The 15852-nt window shown below is 41.9% G+C and overlaps 1 protein-coding gene and 1 long non-coding RNA gene across 2 annotated transcripts; one reads left to right on the plus strand and one right to left on the minus strand.

Moving 5' to 3' along the window:
- Positions 1-12316, plus strand: PGRMC2 (progesterone receptor membrane component 2). Its single transcript, XM_066186669.1, has 3 exons — positions 1-353; positions 9920-10075; positions 11097-12316. Exons 1-3 carry the CDS (start codon positions 26-28, stop codon positions 11192-11194), a joined length of 582 nt encoding a protein of 193 aa, XP_066042766.1. The 5' UTR covers positions 1-25; the 3' UTR covers positions 11195-12316.
- Positions 7486-15187, minus strand: LOC136291502 (uncharacterized). The gene is made up of 3 exons (XR_010721581.1): positions 15061-15187; positions 12853-13134; positions 7486-7632 (listed from the first exon to the last, which is right to left on the minus strand). It is a non-coding gene; the product is annotated as an uncharacterized lncRNA (long non-coding RNA).
- Between the last annotated feature and the right edge of the window lie 665 nt (positions 15188-15852).

Here is a 15852-nt window from a genome sequence, read left to right on the forward strand (position 1 = left end):
GCGGGCGCGCGCTGTCCGGGCAGCGATGGCGGACGATGGGCAGGGGCGGCTCAGGACTGAGGGCGGCCGGGCGGGCGGCGCGGCCGTGGCGAGCGGCGAGATGCTGCTGGGCGTGGGGCTGCTGGCCCTGGCGCTGCTGGCGGCCTACCGGCTGTACCTGCGGTGGGGAACGCGGAACGGGCCGGGGGGCGCGGCCCGGCAGGGCGAGGCCGCCGCGCTGCCGCGCATGAAGCGCCGGGATTTCTCGCTGGAGCAGCTGCGCGAGTTCGACGGCGCTCGCAACCCTCGCATCCTCCTGGCTGTCAACGGCAAAGTCTTCGACGTGACCAAAGGCAGCAAGTTCTACGGGCCCGGTGAGACGGCGGGGGGATGGGGGGAGCCCCGGCCTGGGAGCCAGCGGCGGTGTTACACTGGTGATGCTCAGCGGGTCTGGGTTCTCCTCAGGCAGCCGTCATTCTCCCGGATGCCTTGATTTGGATGTGCCGTGGTTAATTCTATTTTTTTTTTTCCCTCTTCTGTCTCTTCTAGTAGGTTTCCCAAGTGCAGCTGAACAGTGCTTTCTTCGTTGTAGAGCTTACGGCTCAGGAGAGGAAACCAACCAGCTGGTTATTTATTTAGGTGTAAATGCCATACTGATTGGGACTTCTAGTCAGGATAGAGATAGGCAAGGAGAGCTCAGGGACTAGTATGTTGCTGCTGTTGGGAAGAGTGCAGAAATCAAGCCAGTCTCGTAAACAGACAGACAGTCCTCCTCTTCGGAGAGGAAATGTGTATTTCAGAGGTTCAGAAAATCAAGCTTCAGAGAAACGTTCTGGTTTTGCATTCACCTTGCACACTGTGAAACTACAGCCTATTTTCTCATGATAAACAAGACTTTTAATAATGAGGTGGGTGAACTTACTGGCGAGCTCTGTGTTTATGAGTGATGCCGAAGGAAATGAGGTTTATGACTGCTGATAATTTTCTTCTTTAAACAATGGTGGTTTGGAAATCTTGCTCTAATCAAACTATGCAGGAGTTCTCATAGTAGGCACGGCAATCTTCCTTGTGAGAGGGTTGGAGGGGAGAGAGGATACTTCCCACTCCCCCAAGAGTTCGAGTTAAGTAATCATTTATTAATATTTAATAATTGAGGTTACAAAAAGAAAAACACAAAGCTGGCATGTTACAAGCCCTTGGCTCTTAGCAGGGAAGGGACAAGCAGTTCTGTGGTTGAACTGGGCTAGAATATTGTAACTACTTTATTCTCAAAGTTTGTGATACCAGTTGCAGAAGGTGAAAGTGCTGTAATTGAATTGAAATGCTTTTTTGGCTGGGTTCTGTAAAAGTTCCCAGTGGAATCCGAGGTACCTTGCCATGCTTTATGTTGTTTATTAACCAGTAAAGCTGAGGAAATGCAGCCTGGTGAGCTGCAGCTTTCATGACACTTAATCAGGCTAGTTCTTCTGTCTCTCTTGTTTAGGGATTTTTAAACTGAGACCTGTGTGCTGGCATAAAATGCAGGTAACAAGCATGCTGCACGAAACTTAGAACACCCGTGAGCTGACAGAGTGCTCTGTAAATAATGCTGAACCGTGATGTAAACACGCACTTTCTCCCTTTTGTGTTTCAAACTTCAGTGAAATGTTAGGCTCTCCTCTCCAGATACCATCAGTAAGTTCACACTGTCAACCTTTGGAGGCCTGTTATTGTGAGGAAGCTAAAACTTAATGTTCTAGGACATCAGTCTGCTTTTTGATAACTGGTAGCAGCTGGTTTCCTTAAAAGCAGTGCTTCTAGCTTTTCGTGAGAAGGACAAAGGCTTTTTTTTTTTTTTTTTTTTTTTTTTGTCCCTGTAGTGAAGGATTGGGTTTTTCTAACAGAAGTGCCACCGTTTTTGTCTGTCAGATCTGTAACTTGGGATGTTGCATGTAAAGCTCAGCCAGTGCATCATCAGCTCTGTGTTCTCTCTGCCAAACATGATGATTTTTGAATCGTGCTGACGTGGTTTCCCTTTTTGGATACATATCAGGGAATTTTTTTCTTGCAACTTTTTTGTGGCTGAAAAGAAAAATACTAGTAAGTAGTTTGCAGGCCTTAAAAATCTGAGAAGAGTTCAGGTGGAAAAGTCTCCTACAGCTGGGTGAGATCTCTTCAGAAAGGCTTCAGCCAGAGTAGCCAGATGGCCCCAGCAGTTCTCATGGAAATTTTGTGCCTCATAGCTGGAGTGGGGCAAGGAAGTGCAAAGCATGCCAACAAAGTATGGCCAGATTTTAACAGAAGAAAGAGTTGACAGTGGTCTTGCTGATATTTCAGGCTCTGACTGTGAGCCTTTAGTAGCATGTTGAGGTGCTGATGTGGAGAGAGTGCTTCAGCCTTGAAGGCAGTGGAAAGCAGTGGCTGAGGACTCACTGTCAGTCTTCAGCAAGTCTGGAGGGCTGGGTTAATGTTGAATAAGTGGCTGCCTCAGGTGGCTTCTCACATCTTCACAGTAAGGTCTGGGTTTTTTCCTTCAGTGTAGTTTGGATGCCAAGGTGTTCCAGAAAGTTTAAAATGCATGAAATTGTCACCTACTCCAGATCTTTGTCTAACAGCTGAGATTCCATTAAAGTTTCCACCAAACTTCTGATTTTATTCAAAGTTCTCCTGGTGTTGAGTTTCTGTCCAGCAAATCCTGTTGCATGCTGGTCCATTTCATCAAAGAGCCCTTTACATACATACAGTTCAGGTAATTTTAAATAATGCTAGAGTGTTGAAGCCATCCTTGCAGACAGCCATGACTTGAAAACTTCATTTTCTCAAAGATTTAATCTGAATTTTTTTTGTTTTGTTTTGTTTTGTTTTTCTCATGTTGTCTTCTTTAAGCCTTCCATAGTTTATCTCATTCCTGTTAGTTGTTGGTATCTCTTAATTTATTTTAGCTAAGAGTAAAAGGCTACACTGCACATGTAACAGTCTGTGCCTCCAAAAACCACTTCGCTTACATTGAACTCTTAATTTAAAACTTTACTTGCCAGATTCTTTCCCAAAATGCTGCTCTGTCCCACAAATACACCACTTGTTTCAAGAATTCACTTAGGCGTATTAAATTCCACTTCTGCTTGTGCCCAGGTGAGTAAGTGACCTAGAATGCTTTGACTGATTATTAAATCTAATTAATTGCCTTTCTCTTTATCATCCACAAACTACAAAAGAAATAAAGTAAACAATTAGGGGATCTCTATTACAAATACCACATAACCAGACTGTCAGACAACCTCTACTGGGACAATTTCCCATCTGTAATCACATCTCATGACTTAGGGTCTAGTCATTAATACCTTCTGTGTGTGCTGTGTTGGTTTTATAACTTAAAATGAGAGACAGTTTTTTACTTTTCATTGATTGTAATATTGAACTTTGTGTGTTTGTTTGCATCAAGATTTCTGGTTGCATATTTGTCAGTAGAAGAGCATAGTAAGAGTGAGTGTACTTCATGTCATCAAATTTTAATATTTAGCAGTTAAATTTGCATGCAAGAGTAATGCTGTAAACAGGTTTTGATTGATGTAGTAAATACTTGGTGCATTTATGAAAAACACCCGTCTTTGAGCATGACAGAGCAAGATTATGTGCAACCCTGAGTGTGCAACTGTTCACGTCACTTCTTGGTTCTTAAAGTTTCATGATCTTAAAGAAATCAATTTCCTGACTTTCCCTTCACTCTGCAGTGTGTTGTCGCTGTCAACTCACTTCGCTTTCCACTTGTCTTTCACCATGTCATGAAGATTTCTGATTTTCCAAGTTTGCCAAGAAGAATAGATTAGGTAGTAGTAGTTCCTGCCACAAAAAATATTCCATCCCAGTTCATTTTCCGTGAAGGGAAAACTTGCCTTCGTTTCATTGGAATAAACAGCCGTCATTTTTTCCCGATAATTTGTATAAAAATAATCGGGTGCTGTTAGATTTTCTTTGGAACTGAGTGCCATAAATTTCACTGCTGACCACATGGCAATGGTGCTTTTCCATACATCCTTTCCAAGGGTATGGTTGGAGTGAAGTGTTGCAGGAGGGACTCTGCATAATGTTGTATTTGGAGAATACTGTTAAGGGTGGCCTTATCTGAAGAGCACAACAGGCTGAGGGGTTGCAGATAAGTACAGAGGATAAGACTGGGGGAAAGAAATGTTTTCTGTAGAGTGTGAAAGGTCTTCTCAGTGGTTCTGATGTTTGTCAGCTCTTTGGTTGTCTGTAGTGGAAGTGTCTCTCACCCTGGGATTCAGCTTTTTGGAGAAATAGCATTTCTGGATAAAGAAGTGGAGTTCCAGCCAGAAGCAGTAAAACTAAAAGGTGTATACACGCATATTGGTGAGAGATTGTTTCCATACTTCTGGTTAAAGGGAGTAGTGCCTTTGCTACCAGGGTAGAGGTTGTTCTGAGCCTCTAGGCCATGCTTGTGGAAAGCAGTAGAGTGGTTTTGTGCATGAGGATCAGCCCTCTGTCTTCTCCTCTGCTTCCCCTCTCTGTGTCTGTCAGCTCTCTTTCTTGTTTTTTAAATTTCTTTTTCCCTGTTTCACAGCCTCAGTATATTCCTTAAAACTTGAACAACTGTGTGTTTCATAAGAGGTCTGTGTAAATTCCTAGTTCTTGTTTACGCCAATCATGTTCCAGTCACAGAATTGATTAGGCTGGAAAAAACCTCTGAGATCATTGAGTCGCCTGACATTTGAGGGGCCTGATGAAGCAGGTGTGCTCAAAGCAGGATAAATGAAATGTGATAACATCATTTTTAGTGACATGTAGGTGTTAAGTCCAATACACAGGAGCATTGCCCTCATTGAACCAAAAAGCCTGGCCAGTATTGCTTGTCTTACTAGGAAATAAACTGGTGGTCAGAGCATTTCTCACTAAACCAAGATGTGGAATCTAGGGCCTTCTCAAGAATGCAGCTGTCTTCCAGAAAGCTCCTTACTGCTGGACTACAGGCTCTCTTACCAGTGCTAGTTGTTTGCCCCTTTAGTTGAAATTGGGTCATTAATTCCTGCACTTTTTTTTCTTTTTTTTAACCTCAGAGTTAAAAAGCAAGTAAGCAAAAGAGAGAGAGAGAGACTCTCTGGCCTTGTGTCTGAGGAATCAGGTTTAGACCCCTGTTTCTGGGCAGTTCCCATCTTAGCATGTAGGCTTCGCATCTGCAGAGCTCACATTTAGCATGTGGATTGGTCTCCTAAGAACACATACTTTCCATGCAAGTTGTAACTTAAAATTGACCCACATCTTCCCTTTCACGTAGATCTGGAACAGTAAAGTTAAAATTATGTCACCTTGAATTCCTGGTGATAAATGTTATTAGAAACCTTCTGCTTTCAAGCTACATCTCCAAATGGCATAGTCTAACTTTCAGCTTTTTCATTCTCATGAAAGATGCAACACTGAACAGACATGTGTCAGGATTCAGATGGAAAATCTGAAACAGCCAGTGAAGGTTTCACTTCAGTTTGGAGTGGAAAAAGAAGGCAAAGTGATAGAATAATGCAGTTGTTAATAATTTTGTAGCCTGTCCCCTTTGCCCTACGTCACATGAAATGGGAGATTAGTCCTTACTCTTTCTTGTCTGCACAATAACAAGTGTTGTCCATGAATACCTAAACTTCAGACAAAACTGGGATTTATTTCCAGTAGCTGTAGGGAGCCCAGAGATGCAGATTTGGTGGTTGCTTTGAAGTGCTTTTTGAGGACTTGAAGAAACCAAAGCTGCTGGTTTAAAACTGAACCTTGTTGTTAACCTGTGTGGCTTCTTTAGAGGAATCACATGGACCTTATGATAACGAACACAATTCTCAGCTCACCTATCACTTCATTAGCTATAAAGTCCACAAGTGGCTATCCGTGGTGTATTCCCCGTGCTGCCCCGTTGGAGCGATCCAAAGTTCAGTGTACAACGTTCACCTTTGTTACTGGTGCTGGAGTAATAGTCTGGGATGTTCCACAAAGCTGCCCCCAAACTGAAATGGTCAGGGAGCCTCTCTGGCAATCAGGGATATACTCTGAAGTGGGATACCAGCATAGGTTTTGCTGCAGGAGCTATTGGCCAAACTGGCTGAAAATTGAAACGTGTGCTGTTCCAAGATCCAGTTTACCCTGTTTTGGAGGAAGTGACTAGAAGCACTGCTTCCAAATAAAAACTTCTTTTGGAATTTTTAATATGTTGCTTTAGGTTGAATAGATTGCAAAGAGAAATTGTCTGCAAAGAGAAATTAAATCTTCATTTGAGAACCAAAACAGTGCTGGGAGATGCAGAAATCTTCAATGCGTTTTTATGGTCTGAAGAGACTTTGACTTTACCAATTCTCAAGGTACCCAGTTTATTGTGAATAAAGACAAATGTCAGGCTGAACAGGATGTCAAATTCATCAAGGCTGCTAAATTCTTAGCTGGCTTCTGAGAGCAGGTGAGGCTCTGCAGGTGGTGGGTAGCAACGTTTTGCATGTGTTGTAGCTTAGAGAAGGGTGTACTTTATACGAGGTGAGTTGTAAGGTAGATGAGGACTTTACACAGGGGAAATGCAGTGTATGAACGTGGAGGTATCCATGTGGAGATAGGCAGGCAAATACGTGGGCTTGATAACTGGTCTCAGGGCTAAAATAAACAAAGGCTCTGAAACAGAGTTCTTTAAATGTGAAAGCCATGATGGGCAGAAAAGCATTCTTCAAGGAACAGCTTTCCTTTATGGAAGAGTCATAATTCCATATAACCAAGTAACGTGTAGCAGACGTGGTTTAATTGATTTTGACACTTCCCTGACTCTTGTTGTTGTACTATGCCAAATAAGAGTGGGAGGAGAATTTTTTTTAAGGCATATTTGACTGTGAAATGGCTCATTTGGGGATACAGCGAAAAAAAAAAGCCACTGAAATTTCGTGATACGGTCTCAGAAACTTGCTTTGGTTTACATACCTGTGCTGCAAGCCGCCCTTCCTGCCCTCCCTTCAGCGTGTCTGTCATGTCATGCTGCAATCAATTATTTACAGCAGGAGCCAGGCTAAATAGGTGGGCAGACAAAAGGAAAGAAGGACTGTGGGTAGGGCTTGCAGAGTAAATTGCATCAGGCCATGAAAGAACTCCGTGGGAGTGTGTCTAGGATTGCACTGATGTCTCTGCCTCAATCATGTTCCTGAAAGATATTTTCTCCCTGGGATTTTGTGTGCTGGCACTTTCCTGGACACTTCTCCAAGTGCAATGAAATCTGATATGCAAAACAGCTTTTTCAGACTGTTGCACCAGTTTTTTATATAAAAGTGAGTCATAGACTAGGGCTTAGAGCAGAACCCCAGACCTGTATGTTTTGCATTAATATAAAATACTGTAGTTAAACTGCGTAGAGTTTAGCACCTGAATGGAAGCTTTACATCTTGAAGTAGGTTACTCATACTGAGATCTCTGAACTTCTGCTTTAGGAACCAAGGTGAAGCCAAGCTTGCACCATTTATTAATAATCACAATTCAATATTTACCTTTTCATATAGGATTAAAGAATAGAACACAGTTCTGAGTTAGTTTTGCAGAGCTGGAATTTAAAATGCTGTCTGCTGAGTCCAAAGGTTGGTTTTTACAAGTTGGCATTCCACTGAGTGCTTGGACCTGGCTTGATGATTCCTCTGTGACTTCTGAATACTTCTGTAAAAAACATTCTGGAATGTTAGTTCAAATTCAGTTTTAGGAAAGAAAAAAGATACTTGCAGAAATTTTGCATCCATTTATCTTAATGCAAACTGATGTATTCTAAAAGTGTTCATGGTTTCAATTAAGTGTTATTGAGACTTAAGAATGCTTGATACATATATAATGTAATATAATATCATTCTCTTTTTAATACAAGTAATTGGAATCAAGCTGGTGGACCAAGAGGTGGCATCTCTACAGGTGCTGTGGAACTTCACAAACCACGAAGTGCAGGGTAGAAGGGAAGGGGAGCAGGGTGCTAGTCTCTGATTAGCCAGAGTTTGGAAAACACCTTGTGCAAATAGTAGGATTTATGGCCACATTTGCTTGAAATACTTCAGAGAAAGGAAAAACTTGGGACAGAATACTGTTGGTGGGGTCACTAAGTAACAATTTCTAATTGCTTTTAAGGATTTACTAATTGTGGTGTTTGTAAGAACTGTTTATAGCTCCGGTGTTCTTCATTCAGAACATCAAAAACGAGATCACTTGAATGCTTGCTGTTTGGCTTGAAGCAGGACTTTCTGTTTGAAGAAACTGTTGTGTTGCAGGTGGTGGTCATTGCTGCCTCTTTGCCTGTCCTGTGGAAGTCACTGAGCATGCAGAGTGCATTTTTACAGGATTGATTTCAGTGCTTTTCAAATAAATACCTAATTCAGGATGCAGATAGGAGAGACAGCCCTCTTGACTTTGTCTCCCTGAAGTACTGTACCTGTAGTCCCTGATCCCTGAGGTAGTTCTCGTGAATGCTGTTCTTGGAGCTAAATACCTGAACAGATGAGCACAGAGATGCTGTTCATCATTATGGTCAGGCTGCTACAGTGCAAACTTCCAGCTGATTGTTCATTCTCTAATAGCTACTTCTTGTGAAATCGTGTTTTGGGATCAGATGGTTTATTTCCAGAGAGACGAGGGAACACACAGGACAACCTTGTGTTCTCAGGTTTGACTGTAAGCAGCTTACAGTGCCAAGCACTGTGATTTTGGAGAGACGACACCAGTTGTGGTGAGGGCGTAGTTTCTTCTAATCCACGTGGTGCTCGGGTTCCCCGCCTCAGGAATTGTCCCTGCTGTGCCAGTGGCCGGCAGGAGCAGATAGGTGTGGTGGCTGGAGCCTTTGGGAATGATTCCCCATGGCTCGTGCTGCTGCAGAAGAGGTCTGAGGTGCTCCAGCAGGCAGTAGAGGGGGTGAAGGACAGCGTGTTGCCACTTGCCTGTGTTCATTCTTGCCCATGGGTGCTGCCTTTTCTTCAGGCTGATGGCCTCTGTTGAGAGGTAAGCCAGAGAAGGGTTCTGGCCTGTTCACCACCAAGGAGGGACTGCTCTGTAGCAAGCCTTGGGTATCTCCGTGGTGCTAGGCTGCTGCTGTTTTCTCGTGGGTTTTCTTTTGTATTGGTTTAGGTTTTTTTAATTGATCTGAATTTAAGGTATTTGGTTACAGGTCAAAAAAATCTAAGAAACGATATGTTTAAAGTTCTTGCAGTTAATTAAAATTCGGGAAACCTAGTTACCCTGCAAATTGTTGGTTTACAAATCATCCGTTTCTCTTGGTAATAATATTTATTTCACAGTCATTGCTCGAAATTTTATTGGGGTATTTCTGCTGCTTTGCATGGGTGAAAAAGCGCAGAGGAAGCAGTTGCTTTATATTCCTAATGTGACAATTTGTGCTGTTTTCAAGAGCATTACAGGCTAAGGGTATAGGGGATCTGCTGCCCAGAATAAGTGGGATGATTTCCTCAGAAGTAAGAAATGTCACAAAGATATAGAAAGTTCTTGTGATTCTGTAAGTGAAGTGAAATCATTAATTAGCCCTCTTAAGTTCTATTTATTTATAATAATGGATTTCTAATTAAGATGTCTGTGCAGTTTGCCTCTGTTCATACCTGACTTGTAAATATTCAATGTGTTGCTTAATGGAAGTGTATTTCTTTTGAATTCCAGCCTCTGGTCCCTTTGGAATTTGCATCAACTGGCTTGCATCAACTGACAGGGATTTTTCCAGATACCCCTTCAAAGCTGTTTTCCTGGTTCTGCTTCTCTCAGCAGACTTTATCTCCTAGTGATATTAAAGATTGAATTGCAGTGCTGTTGAATGTCAAACAGCCATGGCATTGAAACTGCTGCTGTTCCCATCACTGCAGAAATGTAATGTATGACTTTGGCAGACTGTGTAAAGAACTGAGGTTCAGTCACCATAAACAAAGACGTGAAGGTGTCAATTTTGTCTTTTTGTTTTCAGAGGGGCCGTATGGAATATTTGCTGGCAGAGATGCCTCCAGGGGACTAGCAACTTTCTGTCTAGATAAAGATGCACTCAGAGATGAATATGATGACCTATCGGACTTAAATGCTGTACAGATGGAAAGTGTAAGAGAGTGGGAAATGCAATTTAAAGGTAAATTCTCAAATTATCAGCTTAAGGAAATGCTTTTAATAAAAATGACTGATTTGGGCTTGGGGAAGCTTTTCAAGAGGTGCTGACAGTAATATTATCACAGAATATGCTGAGTTGGAAGGGACCCCGAAGGATCATCGATTTCAACTCCTAGCCCTGCACAGGACCATCCCCAAAAATCCCACCCTGTGCCTGAGAGCATTGTCCAAATGCTGCTTGAACTCTCTCAGGCTGGTGCTGTACCCTGGGGAGCCTGTGCCAGTGCCCAAGCACCCTCTGGGTGAAGAACCTTTCTCTAACACCCAACCTAACCCTCCCCTGACACAGCCTGGGGATTGTGTCACTGGGCACCACAGGGAAGTGTCTGCCCCTCATAGGGGAGGTGTAGACTGCACTACTGTGTGTGGAATGCAACTTTGTTAAGACCAGACCAGGGATTTCAGGCCTTTCTTCACAGAGGCTTTCACTATATGTCACTATAGCTTTTTTAACCTTTTAATTTTCTACAAGGAAACTGTTCTCTTAGCTCTTTGGCACAGAATTTCACTCCCAAATCTCATCAGCTTAGCTGGTGGAATTCCTGCTCGAGGTTGTTGGCTTTGGAGGCCATTAATTTATCATTTGGACTAAGAGTTGTTTTAACATAAAGGGTTGAACGAGTTTGTCTTGAAATAATTTCTGACAAATGTGGAACTATGCCTCTGGAGGGAGGGGGAATAATTTTTCACACTAATTGAAATCAAAGCAGGCTGAAGGATTGAAGAGCAGTGGTTTTTGGCCTTTGGGTGATAAATCTTGCCTGATCAGCTAGAGGAGAATGGAAACAAAGTACTCACAGTAAGAGAAAGTAATGGTAGAAAGACTGCTTTAGGAGGCTGAGCTTGCTGCTAAATTACCATCAACTTCAGTGATTGAGATTTAGAACTGTAGTGTGTAGGAGAAAAAGTGAATTTGCAGTAGTATGGGATAGCAAGCAAATGCAGCTGTATTTAATTGTAATGGAATCATAAATCTCTTTCAGAAAAGTATGACTACGTAGGTAGACTCCTAAAACCAGGGGAAGAACCATCAGAATACACAGATGAGGAAGATACCAAGGATCACACTAAACAGGAATGAACTTTGTAAACAACCAAAGTCAGGGGCCTTCGGAACTGCAACCTCTTATTCCCCATCACAGAATGTCCTGCATCTTTGGGTACAGTTCATCTGCTGCGAAAAAACATTCAACAGGTTTTGTACAAGGAAAATAATATACTCACAAATGAAGATTTGAATACTAGACATTCTTTGTGCTGCCAAATTTTTTGTTGCAGTTTATTTGTAATGTCTGGTTAGGCTTCGTTAGTGAAGAGGGGCCAGGGATTTAAAGGCAAAAATGCTATTCCTTTTTATCAGTAAGCTGAAGCCTTCAACTAGTGTACCTTACAAGCTCTCTAAAAGACGTGAGTCTTCAAGCTCAGAGGAAGGTTTGAATCTTGTTTCATGTGTGTCTTCTCCTTCAGCATTAAAAGAAAGATGTACTCATCCACATCAGCATCAGTAGGTTAGACTACTGAGGCCGGTGTTAAAAATGTGAATTTCCAATTTTGTTTTCTATGTGGGCGTTAGTAGCCCGGCAGAATTCTTCAGTTCTCTAAGAGAAGTCCATGTAGATTAGGATGGGGATAAAAGTCATCCTTTTCTCAAAAGGATTGGGTAAAAAAAGTTTCTTCTACAACAACTGTTATCTGAAGCCTGCCTCTCCCCCTTTTTCCCATCCTCTAAATCAAATCCAATATTAATTGTGCCTTATTTCGCTTACATAGACTTGAATTGTTTTAAGGGACAGCCCCCAAATTGCGGTTCCATAGTCACTACAAGCAGCAGTGAGACTGAATTGGAATGTTCTGTTGACTGGAAAACCTTGATGTCATTCTGTGTATAGAATGTAAAAGAGGAGTACTCAGTGTTACTGCCATATGTTAATACTACATATACTTAAATTAGCATTGTGATGGCCAAATGCATACTCCCATGCTTCTTTTTAATGAATTACAAACACACAAAAGAAGTCTCCCTTCCTCCTCTTCCAGAAGCTGCCTAACTTTTGGGAGCATAGCCTTCACACCCCCGTAGAGTGAAGGGGCGTTGCGCGCGTGTGTCTGTGTGTGTGTCTGTCTGAATGCAAGACTTGGGAGGGATTGTTTCTGCAGATATTGTAAATATGAGTACCATTTTAATAAAGCATGTACAATACCACACGTGCTGTCAGACTTTGTCTAGAAGCTGCTGAGCAGAGCTGGAATATGATGCAATAAAAAAGGGGAGAAGTCTTGGATAGATGAAGCAGACGCTGCTGTTAATACTGCTCTTTTTCCTGGTGGAGTTATTTTCCCTTTCAAGTGCCAGCTGTTGAAGAATCCCCAAGACTTACTCAGGTAAGCTGTATTTAAGAGACTAAACCTGTGCCAGTGAATTTATGATGGGAGGGGAAAAGTGATATAAATGAAGCATTTTAGTAACTGAGTGCAACATAGAGTACAAGGAATATGTCACATGGCATTAACAGGACAAGAACAGCAGCCTTCTGGCTTATGTTTGTACCTCTGGTTGCAGATTTCACCTGTGTTAAGTCTACAGTAACAATTTTTATATATATACATTCTGTTGAACTGTAAACTCTGAAATTCCAGGGATGACTACTTTTTTTATTCCTACTTGACTGAATGAGATTCATATTGATGTAAATGAAACAAATAAACAAAAGCTCCTCTGTGAAGTCGTGTGTAACTCACCTGTCCTAGAAGGCAGGATGAATTCTCTTTCTTTCATATCCAGCCTAGAAGTAGAATTGTTTTGGCATGGAAGAAGTAACAGTAATGGAGCTGTTTCTCCATAGAAGTTGTGTTTGCAGGCTCCTATAGAAGCTGGGCACTCCTGGGAGGTGTGAATTCAGTAAGCACTGGCTTCTGCTTGAGTCACATCCTTATAAGCTGAGCAACGGAGTCGCGTCCAGGCTTGGATTGAGTGTCTGCTAATCATCTAACTCTGCTGAAATGCTGGGCATGCTGCTGTAACTAACCACAGAAATATGCGGTTCAGATGGAGCAGTGGGAACCAACAGCATAAATAAAAGCCTCCTTGCATAGGACAGGGGCTGGGAGTAATTAAACACCAGTTCCTGTATCTGGATGCTTCACTAGGGATTTTTTTTCTTTTAGGTAAGTGTCACTATAAAAGGTTTTACACGACGTTTACAGTTTGCCTTTCACTTTTAGCTATTGCACAGCTGTTGCACCCCAGCTTGTCTAGTTCTGGAACAAGAAAAGGCAGCTTGCCCAACTATCCCTTAGGACAGTCGGATAAGTTGTTTGTCCCCAGGCTTCCCCATGAAAATACATGTATGTGTTACAGCTTCTGCTATCCAGAGTCATAGCTGGAAGTTCTTGACACTTGCTGTGAGTTTCTCTGCTCTTCACTCAGTGCAGCTTGTTGGTATTGCTAAATCTGGCACACCTGCTCCTCATGCTTGTATCTGCTTGATGGACTTAACTTCCTACAGGTGAAAGAAAGACAACTTCTGAAGGAAGAGTAGTTTTGTATCTGCTGTGACTTACTAGCCCAAGTGCAGTCTTTTCCTTCCTCTTGCTATCAGGAAGGCAGTGAAGCTTAATCACATTGAAGTTAGGTGTAGTTCTGTTGCTGGGGTTTTAAAATCGCTTCAGAAGGACAGTGCTTAAAGTTTAACTTTCAGGATTAGCTGAACAACAAGAGGGGTAAAGGGTGAGTTTTGCCTTGAAGCACCTTAATGGTAATTATGAAGAATACAAAACTTGTCCCATGGCAACAGAACACTGCATAGCCTTAATCTCTATGTCTAGTGGATTTAAATTAACCTCATCCATCCTACATACAAAGTCCCTAGTGATCTAAAGCTCATAACCTAAAAAAAGTGCTTTAAAGCACACTGTAGCTTTCATGTTTATGAAAAGTTGACACACAGCATAATTTAGCATCACAGATCCATCCAAGCTTCAGTGCAATTATAAAAATTTGATGGAGGCACTCAACCTTGGAACATTTGTGTCAATCACTTGGTCAAAATTCAGTGTTAGGTAAAATGACAGGCACGTTGATACTGTGGTAAATTTTGTTTAAGCAACATGAGGGTCTTGATGGAAGAGTATCTCATCTTCAGAAACAAAATATATCTCCAGTTTAATATATGACTTGTTTTCCTAGGCTAGACTTGGTGTTAAATTAGTTTTAGTCATCATCTGTTTTGACACTTCTGCCTCATTTTGTACACCACTTCCCAAAAATGCTTCATTTTGGCAGATGTATTTTCAAACCTCCTTGGTTTAAAAAAAGAAAAAAAAAAGTACCATGTTGTTACTTGCTCTGAACATTTTGAATTTACAGTAATGACTACAAAATTATCTCACATGCTCTTGTTTGTATCTTTTTATTGAGCTAGATCTACTTTTCCTTGACTAAGGCTTAAATTTTCTATGGTTCAGAGTTCGACACAGCATATGAAATCAGTGTGGCACTCTGCTATGGATGTTGTTTCAGTATCTCAGTTCTGAGCTATTTTCTAACTTTTTCTTCCTCAAAATCAGTTTGATTTTACTGCCTTTGCTGTAAAGGGCAGGGAGGAGTTAAACCTTTCACAGGCTTTGTTTGAGTCTCTTCGCCAATATTCTGTTCGACAGTAAGAGTTTGTGGGGTTTTGTTTCCTCTAAGAGGAGGTACTATTGCTCTGTAGAGAATAGTACAAAAGATTTGGCTATTTATTCCTTTTCCCCTTAACGTGAGTAATAATGTAACTCTGGCCTTCCACACTTGCTTACAGATGGAAAGCAAATCCTTCTCCAGGCTTGTTATTTATGGTTAAAGGTGAATGTTTCTTAACAGGTGCTCACAGACTGGGTTTAAGCTTGCTTTGACAGAACCTGTGTGCCAGTCAGGGTTGGCTGAAATGCAGGTGAAGGGTTGTTTACCTGAAATCCCAAAAGCACAGAGGCTGAAGACAGCAGAGAAGAAAGCTCTTGAGGTGACAGATCGAGCCTGATGTAGCTGTGGGATTTGTCAGGAAGAGATCCTCAGCCACTCTTTAAGTGTCCTCTCAGCCTGGAGCCAAGGGAGTGGCATTTGTCACCTCAGCAGTGCCTGAAGCAAAGACTGCAGCATGGAGGCTGCCATGAATACAAACTGTTTTCCATCCATTTCTAATGCTTTATCTCCCATAGAAATCCAAATCCCTGTTAAAACACAGACAGGCTACTGCTGCCCAGTGTAGGAAAACGTTATCTGGCCTCCAACAGAACAAGAGCCAGCTTGAATCTTCTGTTTTAAAAAGCTGTTAGAACCCAGTATTTTGAGCATGACAAAAATCTGGTTTTAGGCAGGGTAATATTTTAAAGTGTTTGTATGGTTATTTGTCAACAGAAGAAATAAAGACAAACCTGGAAATCCTTCAGCAAGCACATGGGAGAATTTTTAGACAAGGTCTAAGACTTGCAAGGTGGTCAGTTATAGACCACTGTTAGAACACAACCAGTCTTAAGACATAGTTAAAGTTGGAATAAATGGACCTAAAAGGCTTGGGAAAGGATGTTAGATACACAACTGTGCATGTTCAGAGTTCTGGCCCTGCACCAGGGTCCATCAGTTACTGAGAGGTGATGAACCACTTGAAGCCAGACAGTGAAACCATCAGTAATGCAAGGATTGTTTTTTTCCAAAAAAAAAAAAAAGAGGGAAGATTCAAGCCCATGGGAAGTGAAAGGGGC

This window comes from Chamaea fasciata, unplaced genomic scaffold, assembly GCF_029207755.1.
Source record: "Chamaea fasciata isolate MVZ Bird 193981 ecotype frontalis unplaced genomic scaffold, bChaFas1.0.hap1 SCAF_6, whole genome shotgun sequence".
NCBI classification, from domain to species: domain Eukaryota; kingdom Metazoa; phylum Chordata; class Aves; order Passeriformes; family Sylviidae; genus Chamaea; species Chamaea fasciata.